The sequence below is a fragment of the Ammospiza caudacuta genome, chromosome 4 (assembly GCF_027887145.1).
Source record: "Ammospiza caudacuta isolate bAmmCau1 chromosome 4, bAmmCau1.pri, whole genome shotgun sequence".
In the NCBI taxonomy this organism is placed as follows: Eukaryota; Metazoa; Chordata; class Aves; order Passeriformes; family Passerellidae; genus Ammospiza; species Ammospiza caudacuta.
Genome location: NC_080596.1, coordinates 72488101 through 72500542, shown reverse-complemented (window position 1 = coordinate 72500542; position 12442 = coordinate 72488101). Strand labels below are relative to the sequence as shown.

The 12442-nt window shown below is 57.1% G+C and overlaps 1 protein-coding gene across 5 annotated transcripts in view; it reads left to right on the top strand.

Moving 5' to 3' along the window:
* Positions 1-12442, top strand: part of DCTN1 (dynactin subunit 1) — a 53509-nt gene that overhangs the window by 18968 nt on the left and 22099 nt on the right. For 2 of the 5 annotated variants that reach the window (XM_058804004.1, XM_058804003.1), the window contains exons 6-7: positions 5375-5392; positions 9336-9356. The exons of 2 other annotated variants lie outside the window; for them this stretch is intronic. In XM_058804004.1, coding sequence (XP_058659987.1) covers positions 5375-5392; positions 9336-9356 — 39 coding nt within the window. The remainder of the gene's footprint in view (positions 1-5374; positions 5393-9335; positions 9357-12442) is intronic. One more of the 5 variants, XM_058804005.1, reaches the window with a different exon arrangement.

Here is a 12442-nt window from a genome sequence, read left to right as displayed (position 1 = left end):
CATTGTCTTGAAGATCATGGATCTGTCACTGCCCTGGGGTCTGGGGCTGTGACTGTCACTGTGCTGGGGGTCATGGATTTGTCGCTGTTGTGGGGATCCTGTTTGAGTGACAGTCACTGTCTGAGGATCTGTGACTGTCACTGTCCTGAGGACCCTGGATCTGACTGTCACTGTCGTGAGGATCATGCATCTGTGACAGTCACTGTCCTGAGCATCTGGGACTGTCACTGTCCTGGCGATTGTAGTGACAGTCATTCTTCTGAGGACTGTGGCTCTGTGACTGTCACTGTCCTGGGGATCATGGATTTGTGACTGTCACTGTCCTGGGAATCTGGATCTGTCACTGTCCTGCCCCTCATCCTGGCAGCACAGACACACCTCACACAGGGACATCCCCATTGAGGTGCAGCCCCCTGCCAGGCCCTGCTGTCCCCTCACAATTCACCCTTTCAGCCACTCATGGCCCTGAGAGCCCGCCCTGCCCTCGGGCAGCTCCTGCCCCCACACAGGGCTGTGCCATCTGCGGTGTGGGGGGGACCTGGATAATGAGAGTAATTAGCGGGTAAGTCCTCGTTCTGGAGATTAGGGCGGCTCCTGTGTGTCAAATATAGACTTTAATCTACAGACTTTATTGTGCAGAGCTGCTGCCAGATGGGCCTTGACCCCTGCTGTGCCCCTTCCCTGTTTTCCATGGATTTGGGATGCTGTGGCCTTTGGGCCGTGCTGTTGCCAGGGCTCGGAGCAGAGGCTGCAGGACACGGGGGGCCCTGTCCCTTGCCTGTGACACTGTGTTGGGTGTCCCTGTTCTTGGAGCAGGAGGTCCACGCTGTCCTCGCGGGGTGCTGGCCTCTGTCCTGGGCCAGGCTGCCTGGGAAGGACCCCAAAATCTGGTTAAAGAGCAGGAAAAGGGTCTTTCTTTCCCAGGTCATTTTTGGGATGAAGCAGGTTGTGCTGTGTTCATCCCCATGACAATGTGTCTGTGCTGGTGACAGGCCAGTCCCTTCTCCTGCTGCAGTGCTGGGTGACACTGCGTCATGGATGTCACCTCCCAGGGACACGGAGGTGGCAGGGTTGTGATGGGAACAGGGAACTCCCAGGGATGCAGGGAAAGGCTCCAGCAAAAGCTCTGCCTCACTTGGGAGCTGCCAGGGTCTGATCTATTCAGGGATCCTGGAATTGTGGAATATTTAGGTTGGAAAAGCCCTCTGAGACCCCTGAGTCCAACTGTCCCCTGACACTGTCAAGTGTCCCCAAGTGCCACATGCACAGGTGGCATGTGCTGGTGCTGTGACCCTGCTGTTAAATCCTGTCCTGCCACCTCAGGTCACCTGTCCCCCGCTGCTGCAGCCAGTTTGATCCTTGGATTGTCCCTGGATGATCAGGTTTGTCCCTCTGCAGTGACATCGCTGTTCTTCCATCCTCCCAGTGGCATTCCATGTGCCAGGGCTGCATTCCTGCTGTGCCCTGGGGCTGCGCCAGTTCTGCTGGGCACCTGCTGCCATCCCATCCCAGGGTGACCCGTCAGTGGCTGGGTCAGTGTCCAGGTGTTATCCTGGTGTTATCCCGGTGTTATACAGGAGCAGCCAGGTCAGTGTCCGGGTGTTATCCCGGTGTTATCCCGGTGTTATACAGGAGCAGCCAGGTCAGTGTCCGGGTGTTATCCCGGTGTTATCCTGGTGTTATACAGGAGCAGCCAGGTCAGTGTCCGGGTGTTATCCCGGTGTTATCCTGGTGTTATACAGGAGCAGCCAGGTCAGTGTCTGGGTGTTATCCCGGTCTCTGTGCAGGAGCAGCTGGGTCAGTGTCCGGGTGTTATCCCAGTGTTATCCTGGTCTCCATGCAGGAATGGCCAGATTGGTGTCCCGGTGTTATCCCGGTGTTATCCCGGTGTTATCCTGGTCTCCATACAGAAGCAGCCAGGTCAGTGTCTGATTGTTATCCCAGTGTTATCCTGGTGTCATCCTGGTCTCCATGCAGGTGTGGTGGGGTCAGTGTCCAGTTGTTATCCCAGTGTTATCCCGGTCTCCATGCAGGAGCAGCCAGGTCAGTACCTGGTTGTTGTCCTGGTGTTGTCCTGGTCTCCATGCAGGAATGGCCAGGTTGTTATCCCGGTGTTATCCCGGTGCTATCCCGGTGCTATCCTGGTCTCCATGCAGGAGTGGCTGGGTCAGTGTTTGGTTGTTATCCCGGTGTTATCCGGTGTTATCCCAATCTCCATGCAGGAGCAGCCAGGTCAGTGTCCAGGTGTTATCCCAGTGTTATCCTGGTCTCATCCTGGCCTCCATGCAGGATTGGTGGGGTCGGTGTCTGGTTGTTATCCCGGTCTCTGCAGGAGCAGCCAGGTCAGTGTCCGGGTGTTATCCGGTGTTATCCCGGTGTTATCCCAGTCTCCATACAGGAGTGGCCAGGTCAGTGTCCGGGTGTTATCCCGGTGTTATCCCGGTGTCTGCAGGAGCAGCCAGGTCAGTACCCAGTTGTTGTCCCAGTGCTATCCCGGTGCTATCCCAGTCTCCATACAGGAGTGGCCAGGTTGTTATCCTGGTGTTATCCTGGTGCTATCCCAGTCTCCATACAGGAGTGGCCAGGTTGTTATCCCGGTGTTATCCCGGTGTTATCCCAGTCTCCATGCAGGAATGGCCAGGTTGTTATCCTGGTGTTATCCCGGTGCTATCCCAGTCTCCATGCAGGAGCAGCTGGCTCATTCCAGCCCGGAGCAGGTCCCAGCTGTTCTGTTGAACCCAGAGGGGCCACCCCAAGCCCCGTTAATCCTTTAGAGGAACAGATAATCCATCAGCTCCCAAACCCCAGCTCACCCCCGCTGCCCAAACCGTGTCCATGGCAGGGCCTGGATGATCCCAGGGCAGATTTCCCAGGCACAGCTGTTCCTCAGGCCTGGTGACACCCCTGTGACAGCTCTGTGTGTCCCCAAGGGAGCCTGTGGGGATTATTTTGATGTCACCCTCTGGGGACAGGAGCTGAGCAGCAGCTGGTGCTGCAAACAGATGACTCCATGGAAAAGAGCTGGAGTTAACCTGGCATCTCCTCTCCAATCCTCTAAAAAACCAGGAATTCTCCCATCTGTGCTGGTGCCACCACCTCCTTCTCATGGATTTAGGATAAAAAACCTCCCTTACCCGTCCCTGAGGAGTTTCAGGGACAGCCCAAAGCACCTGACACCATTTCCCTGGGGTTAATTGCATTTTCTCCCTGCTGCTGCATTTATTGGATCTTTGTGTGGGAAGAGTTGATATATTCTGGATTTAGGGAGCAGAGCTGTGCGAGAGGAGAGGAGCTGGTTCATTAGAGCAGCTCTAATACCCATAATTATCTTAAACTTAAATCCGTGTGAGCCTGCACGTGGCTCCTCCAGAAATGGACACAGCCCTGGGATCATTCAGGGGCTTAAAGCCAAGGATCCAGGATGATTTCATCTGGAAATGCTTCAGAAGGGATTTCTGTTTTGGGCCAGGGCAGTGGGAATGGGAGGGAGATTCTGTTGGAGCGTTGGAATGGATTTGAATGATCCCTGTGTCAGCTCTGGGTTTGTGGTGCTCAGGCTGGTGGAGCTCGGGGTTTCTTTGTTTGGAGATGCAATTCCAGTGCCCAAAATTGTCCCTTGGGAATGCTGCCCTGCCCCCAGCGCCTGCACGCAGCCAGAGGGAGCTGCAGGAGAGGAATCATGGAATGGGCTGGGTTAGAGGGGACCTTAAACCCATCCAGGGACACCTCCCACTGTCCCAGGTGGCTCCAACCCCAGTGTCCAGCCTGGCCTTGGGCACTGCCAGGGATCCAGGGGCAGCCACAGCAAATCTGGCAATTCCAGCCCAGCCCCTGCCCACCCTCCCAGCCAGCAATTCCTTGCCAAGATCCCAGCCCAATCTCCCCTTTCCCAGTGGGAGCCATTCCCTGGCTCCTGTCCCTGCAGGCCTTGTCCCCAGTCCCTCTCCAGCTCTCCTGGAGCCCCTTCAGGGACTCTGAGGATTCCCTGGATTTTTCCCTTTTCCATTCCCAGCAATCCTGACTCCAGAGCAGAGGGGCTCCAGAATTATGGGATGGTTTGGATTGGAAGGGACTTTAAAGCCCATCCAGTTCTATCCCATGCCACGGGCAAGGGGACACCTCCCACTATTCCAGGCTGTTCCAAACTCCATCCAGCCTGGCCTTGGACACTTCCCCCACCCCTGATTCCCTGATCCAGGGGTTTTTCAGGAATCAGATCCCAGCACATATCAGTTGGACACAGGATGTCCCCAGCCTGACATCCTCGAGGGGCTGCTTCCAGGAAATGCCAAAGAGGCCTTTAAATGCTTTTTCCAGGAGATTGGCAGGATTGTGGTGAGGGACTGGAAACACTGGAGGTAAAATTCCCTCTGTGTGTGGAGGGTTGGGTGTGAGCCTGGGGCACCCTGAGTTCCTCTCCCCTCACAGTGTGGGAATTTTGGAAAATAACACAGTTGGAATGGGAGCTGGATGAGTCTGTGTTCATGTTACATAATACAACAATCATATAATGGATGGGATTTAAGATGTGTGCATGTAAAGGGAGCTGCTCTCCAGCACTCCGTGGGGCACTCCATGGATTCATGGAGAGTTTGGAGATGGTGCTTGGTGACATCCTGTGCGTTCCCAGCAGAGTTCTTGTCCAGGGACACCGAGAATGCCGGGCAGGAATTGCAGGAACGGTCCTGGCAGGGCAGCGAGGCTCAGGGCGTGCTGGACGCCGCCCTGAGGGGCATTTTTAGGGCAGGGATTTTGGGGCAGGGGCTCTCCGAGGCTCGGGGGGGTCTCTCCACACCCTGAGCTCCCTCGATCCGCCCGTGTCGGTGCGGAGCTGGCGCTGGATGGCGGCGCGGCAAGATGATCCCTCTGTCCATCTGTCCATCCCTCGGGGCTCGGCGCCGTCCATCTGTCCATCCGGGCTCCGCTCCGTCCGTCTGTCCGCTCCCGGGGGGTTTGCCGGCGCGGGGCGGGTTTGGCTGCGGGCACGGCGGCGATACCGAGCGCAGCCACGGAGCCGCCAGCACCGCGCAGCTGACACCGGGGGGGCTCCGAGCCGCTGAGACCCTCCCCGAGCGCAGCATCACATCCCCATCCCCATCCTCATCCTCATCATCCCCATCCCCATCCGCCCGGCTCGGTGCAGCGCCCGGCGGTGCGGCCCCTCCGCGGTGATGTCATGAGCCGCCGGGGCGGTGGTTGGAGCCACCGGCGGAGCGGGGACGAGCGGCCGCGGCCGGGGGGGGCTGCCCCGGACCCCCTGAGCCCCCGCCGAGCCCCCGGGCAGGCCGCGGCCATTTGCCGTGTCCGGCCGCGCTGACTGACCCGCTGCTCCGTCTCCTCCCGCTCCGGCCGTCCCTGCGCGACGATGAGGCAGGCCCCGGCCACACGCAAGGTACGGTCCGCGCCCGCATCCCCCGCTCCGGCATCGCGTCCCCGCTTCCCGGCCGCCTCCTCGCTGGTTTTGCCCGTTTTCCCCGCGTTGATGCTGCCGGGCTGTAATTGGGAGCGTGACGGGCTCGGGGAGGAGGGGGGCGGTGGGTGAGCATCGGTTCATGGCTGGCTTTGCCTTCCGAGCTCCCGGAGTCCCCTCTCCGTGTCACCCGGCCAATGCAGCGCCTCTGCGGCTCTGCCGGGGCCCTGTCCCCGCTGCCGGTGCCATCCCTGTCCCCGCTGCCGGTGCCATCCCCGTCCCCTCTGCCAGTGCCATCCCCTCTGCCTGGGGGTGTCAGTGCTGTCCCTGCTGCCTGTGTTGTCCCCGCTGCTGGTGCCATCCCCACTCCAGGGGTGTCAGTGCCATCCCTGCTGCTGTCCCTGTGCCCATGGCTGGTGCCATTCCCGCTCCAGGGGTGCCAATGCCATCCCTGCTGCTGTCCCTGTCCCCACAGCCTGAGAGTGTCAGTGCTGTTCCTGCTGCCGGTGCCATCCCTGCTTCCAGTGCCACCGGTGCCCACCCTGGGGAAGCTGTGTGCCCGCAATCCCGGTTTTCCTGCCAGCCACGCTGCTGGGTTCAGCCTTTGGCATTCCCAGGGGCTGGCAGTGCCCGAGTCCCTGCCAGGCTGCCATTCCCGCAGGTGACAGCGCGGGCACTGGCCTATATGTTTATTTTTAGTGTAACCGCGATGTCACTGCTCAGCTTAAAGAGAAATCCTGGGAATTTCTGGCTGATGGCAGGGAATAGACCTGAGCTGGTCTGTACCTGGCAGGAAATGCTCCTGATTTACCCCTGCACCTCCCTGAGCTCAGACACCGACGCTCCTCGTCACGTGTCCCTGTTAATCCTATTCCCCGTGGAAAGTTTCACGGATGCTGCTTTCCCTGTGCCCCGTTGGAGGGGGCAGTGGGGGCTGCTGGAGCTCAGCCCCACGCCTGGATTCCTTCCTGCTTTTCCTGCTGCTCCTCTCCTCACCCATGGAATCACACCCGTGAGACCTGGGTGGTGCTGGTTGTTTAAAATGCAGAATTCCCAGCAGTATCCCAGGGAACCACACCCTCAGGGGCTCATCCTGGGGCTGAGACTCAGCTCCAGCAGAGGGGAGGTGCCTCCAAAGGGGCCAAATTCCTGGGAATGGAGTGGGATGGCATCAGCATGGAGAAGCACTGGATCAGTGCCTGGGCATCACCCTCAGCACTGCCTACCCCACTCAGGAGCTGCTGCCTATTGGAATCCTCCTGGAAACTCTGGGAATCCTCCACAGCAGCAGCCACAGGCTGTGAAGTTCAGACCTGAAGCCTTGAAACTCAATCCAGGAGAAGGCTCCAGTGACACCTCCCCTGTCCTGCCTGCTGGAAGGTGACATTCACACATTCCTGCTCATCCATCCAGCACTTGCTGCTCCTGCCTGGATCAGGATTCCCACACCTGGAACAGAACCAAATCAGGAGGGATTGTGGGACCCCACATTCAGCAGGCAGTGCTGACCCCACCACAGTCAGTCCTTGGTGTCAGGAGGATTTTTCCAGAGTTCCTGCTGCCAGGAGCTGAGTCTATCTCGGAGTGCGCCGGTTCGGAGCCCCCAAGGCTCCCCTGGGAGCTGAGGTTTTGTAATTCCATCAAATATTTATGCAGCAGCATTACACAGCAGAGCAGAACCTCCATGGAACATCCATCCCCATCCATCCATCCATCCGTCCATCCATCCCCAGCAGGAAGGTTGGAGCATCCTGGATCCAGGTGGGGCTGGAGCCTCTGCTCCCAGTGCTGGCACGATGACAAACACCAGAAAATCCACGTCCCATCCTGGTCACTGACTTTTCCAGAGCCCGGGGATGGCTGGCTGGGGGACAGATGGTGCCACCATGGAGGGGAGCCCGGCCATCCTCCATTCCTGATGGAGAGAGCAGCTGGAGCATCCCAGGACATCCCTTTGCCACGGATCCCAGGGGTCTTGGAGCTTCAACTTTCAGTGGTCATCACATGGAGGGGACCAGAACTCCCAAGGATGCACAAAGCAGGATTATTCCCTGTCATTCCACGTGGCTTTAGGGATGGTTACCAGGAGGCTTCTCCCTGTTTTTAGGGTTTGGTGTGGTTTGAGGCAGGGTTTGAATTGGTGTCCCTCACCCCACGGCCAGGACAAGGCTCACTGTTGCCCAGTTTGGGGCTCACTGTTCCCCAGGACAAGGCTCATTGTCCCCCAGTTTGGGGCTCTGTGTTCCCCAGGACAAGGCTCATTGTCCCCCAGTTTGGGGCTCTGTGTTCCCCAGGACAAGGCTCATTGTCCCCCAGTTTGGGGCTCGGTGTCCCCCAGGACAAGGCTCATTGTCCCCCAGTTTGGGGCTCAGTGTCCCCCAGGACAAGGCTCAGTGTCTCCTGGGACAGGGATCAGTGTCCCCCATCCAGGACCAGGTGACATTTCCCCATGTCCAAGGACTCAGGGGTCGATGTGGAACCCCCCCAGCCCTGCCCCACTCCTGAGTCCCCCCACATGTGGAGTTCCTGAAGAAGACATTTTCCAAGTGTTTCCCAGATTTTTGTTGCTGCTCCATGTTGCTTACTTGGACTTTGGGAAGATGCTGGAGAGCTCCTGAAGGGCATCCTGAGGGTTTCACTTGAAGGTCTGGAACTTGTGCTGCTGCAATTCCATTTTCCTGGCCAATTTGGTCACTCAGATGTTGTGGAAGATGGGAATGTCTTTCCTCAGGATTGACAAGTTTGGAAGTGCAAACACATCCAGGTTTATACTGAAAACAGGGAAATAAAGCTCCAAGGTTCCTGAGGCCTCGGGAGGGAACACGGCCGTGTTGGAGATCAGCTGGAGCTGCTGGTGCCTGGTGGGCTCTGTGTGCCTCCTGTCCCCATCCTGGACATGAGATCATGTGGCAGTGCCATTATCCATCTGTTCTGCTCCTGTTTATTCCCAGCTGGGGTTAGGTCATGGAATCAGAAATGAGGGAGAGTGTGGAAGGGCTCCAAGGCTGCAGCTGGACAGATGTTCCCAATGCCCACCTGCTACCCCTCAGGACCAGCCTGGTCACTCCTCCTTTTCCATCCATTAGGGATTGTTTTTAAGGGGAAAAATATTAAATAATTTCGTATTTGTCTCTGTTCCAGGCTGAGCCCTGTGGCCTCCCCTCCCTGAGCTGCTGGGAGCTGCTGCATGTGCATGGAGGGGTGTGGGGGGGTCCTGCCCCAAAATCGTGGATGATTTAATTCCAGCCATGAAAGGAAAAACTGGGAGTGTGGGATCAGCTCTGTGGTGTCCCTGGAATTTCTGGTTAAACAAAGCAGAGCCTGGGGGCTCTGAGGCAGCTGCTCAGGGTGCTCTGGGCCTTTTGGAAAACCAGAGGGATGAGGAGAGGAGAAAACTCACATTTAAGATTAAATCCTTTCCATCTCCTACTCTGGGGTCTCTGGGAAAGGCGTGGGAGGTCAAACCCCCCGTGCCCATGGAATGCCCAGCCAACCTGAACCAGGCTTTGCCTCTGAAGACCAAAATTCCTTGGAATTACAGAGTGGATCTGCCCTGGGGTATCAGTAGGGTCGGGCTGGGGGTTCAGGATGTGCCCTCTGTGCCCAGCTCTGTCCCCACACTTGGCTAGAGGGGCAGGGATGGGGCAAGGGCTGGCTTTGGGCTCTGTTCCTGTGGTCCCATGGGAGCTGTGCCAGGGGATCCCATGGGATCTCTGCCCGTGGAGCAGGTTAATGAGTGCCCAGGCTAACGATGCCACACCTGGTGCCATGGGGCACGCTGACGATGCCGGGCACACTAACGATGCCGTGCTGTCTTTTGTCTCCTTTCCCTGCTCTGCCGCTCCGGCCGCCGCCGGCTGTTCTCTGCTCCTCTGTCCCTGTGTGACTGTCTGTCCTCTCTGCTTCCGCTCCCGCTGCCCTCCAGAGCACCGCCCGCCGGCCCAAGGTGAGCAGCCATGGTGGGGGCACCGAGCGCGGGGGGCACCGGCAGCCCCGGGGGTGCCAGCACCACTCAGAGCATCGGGTGCCAGCCCCATCACGAGCATGGATCACTGGGTGCCAACAGCAGGATCCACTGGGTGCCAACCTCACTCAGACATGGGCCATTGGGTGCCAACCCCACTCATTGGGTGCCAACCTCACTCAGACATGGGCCGTTGGGTGCCCACCCCACTCAAACACAGGCCATTCATTGCCAACACCACTCAAACACAGGCCATTGGATGCCAACACCATCTCAAACATGGTACATTAGGTACCAACCTCACTCAAACACGAGCTGTTGGGTGCCAGCCCCACCCAAACACAATCCATTGTTTGCCAACACCACCCAAATATGATCCATTCATTGCCAACCCAGCTCAAACACGATCCATTGGTTCCCAATCCCACCCAAACATGATCCATTCATTGCCAACCCTACCCAAACACGAGCTGCTGGGTGCCAACCCCACCCAAACACAATCCATTGTTTGCTAACACCATTCAAACATGATCCATTCATTGCCAACCCCACTCAAATCTGGGCTGTTGGTTGCCAACCCTGCTCAAACACAACTCGTTGGTTGACAACCCCACTCAAACACAACCCATTGGTACCCAATCCCACCCAAATATGATCTGTTGGGTGCCAACACCACCCAAACCTGATCCATTCATTGCCAACGCAGCTCAAACACGATCCATTGGTTCCCAGTCCGGCCCAAACATGATCTGTTGGGTGCCAACCTCACCCAAACATGATCCATTCATTGCCAACCCCACTCAATGTGTCCATTCTTGTGGATGCCAACTCAAACATGATCCACTGGGTGCCAACCCCACTCAAACACAACTTATTGAGTGCAACCCCACTCACAAACAATCCATTCTTTGCCAGTCCCACTCAAATATGATCCATTGGGTGCCAATCCCACCACAAAAAGATGCATTTGATACCAACCCCATTCAAACAGAATCCATTGGGTGCCAACCCCACCCAAACATGACCCACTCATTGCCAGCCCCACTCAAACGTGGCCATTCTTGTGGATGCCAATGCAAACATGATCCACTGGTGGCCAATCCCACCCAAACATGATCCACTGGTGGCCAACCCCACCCAAACATGACCCCTTGGTTCCCATCCCCACCGTTGTCCTTCCACCTCATTGTGCGGAGCCCAGAGGAGCTCACAGCAGTGATGGGCTCCTCTGGAGCAGATCCAGATCCTTGGGGACCCTCTCCCAGGATGGAACAGCATGAAATCCATGTGGCAGTGCCCATGCTGTGCCAGGGGGTCCCTGTGGGCATTGCTGCTCCCTCACTGTCCCAATTTGTGCTGGGATTTGGGATCTGAGTTCAGATGGGATCTGAGAGATCAGACCAGTGGGATCTGAGTGGGATCTAAAAGAACTTGAGGTGGGATCTGAGTGGGATCTGAGAGATCAGATCAGTGGGATCTGAGTGGGATCTGAGAGACCTGAGGTGGAATCTGAGTGGGATCTGAAAGACCTCGGGTGGGATCTGAGAGATCAGATCAGTGGGATCTGAGTGGGATCTGAGAGACCTGAGGTGGAATCTGAGTGGGATCTGAAAGACCTCGGGTGGGATCTGAGTGGGATCTGGGAGAGCCTGTCAGGCAGGGCTGTGTGGTCCCAGCTGGCTCTCGGGGGCCGCTCCAGCCATCAGCATTCACCTTGGGAAGGGACTTGTGGCTTGAAGGGAGGAGATGTGGGAGAGAAATCCTTGAAGATGGAGTTTGGAGGTGGAGAACTCTCCTGCAGGGAGGGCTCCATGCTCAGCAGACGCTTCCAGCCCCAGGCAGGGGTGGATTCCACCAGCCCCAGGGTTTTGGGATGCCCCCATTCCCTGGCTTTGGATGGTTCTTGTTGATGTCTCTGCAGGGATGTCCCATGGGACCTCCTGCTCCTTTGCCCTCACACCTTTGGCAGGGAGGTGGAGTTGGGATCCTGGAATCATGGAATGGGTTGGGTTGGAAGGGACCTAAAGCCCATCCAGCTCCACCCAGGAACAGCTCCTACTATCCCTGGTGGCTCCAAGCCCCATCCAACCCGGCCTTGGACACCTCCAGGGGTGTGGCAGCCACAGCTCTGGGCAACCTGTGCCAGGGCCTCAGCACCCTGGAATTCCTTCCCAATATCCCATCTAACTCTGCTCTGTGGGGGATCTGTGACCCCAAAAGCAGCAGGAATAGCAAACGTCTTTGCTTTGAGCTGTATCTGAAAGAAAGCACTTGGGGCTTGGTGCTACCCAGAAATTCCCCATTTTCTGTGCCTGAGAGAGCTGGGATCATCTCAGGAGGGCAGGCTGGGCCTATCTGAGGGGCGCTGGACTTTCTGCCATCGAGTTAACTCAGATTTGCCTCCATTTTAGAGAAAATAAGGGCAGAGGGTGGATGTTTCTCTTTCTCAGTTGTACCCATGGGTGAAACCACACACTAGGTGAACCCTCATGGCACCAAAAATCCCATTTCTAGAAATAAAATCAAGTCAGGAAATTTAATTTACAGTAAGAGGTGAGTGGTCCAGAAATAAAGTCCATGAGGAGACCAATGGGAGCCTGGGGGGTCCTGGTGCTTCCCTCACCCCTTTTCCCACTGCCTGGGCTCAGACAGTGATTAATTAACAGCCTCATAAGTGCTAATGAAGCAGCACCAGGCCCCGCTGGACTCTGGGAACTCACTCCTTGTTGATTTTCTTGTTTCTCCCCTAAATCTGGGTTCTCATCTTGGTGGGCTCTGAGGTTTTGCTGGGAGAATGGAATCTGGAGCTCTGGAGCTGGGAAATGGAATCCTGGAATGGTTTGGGTTGGGAGGGACCTTGGACATCATCCAGTGCCACAGCAGGGACACCTCCCACTATCCCAGGGTGCTCCCAGCTGGCCTTGGCCACTTCCAGGGATGTGAGGCACCCCCAGCTTCTCTGGGAAACGTGTGGAGTCCTTCCCCCATGGATTATCCGTGAATTCTCTCCGAGCCCAGCTCCTCCACAGCAGAATTCCTGAGGGACAGTGACACAAATCAGTGACACT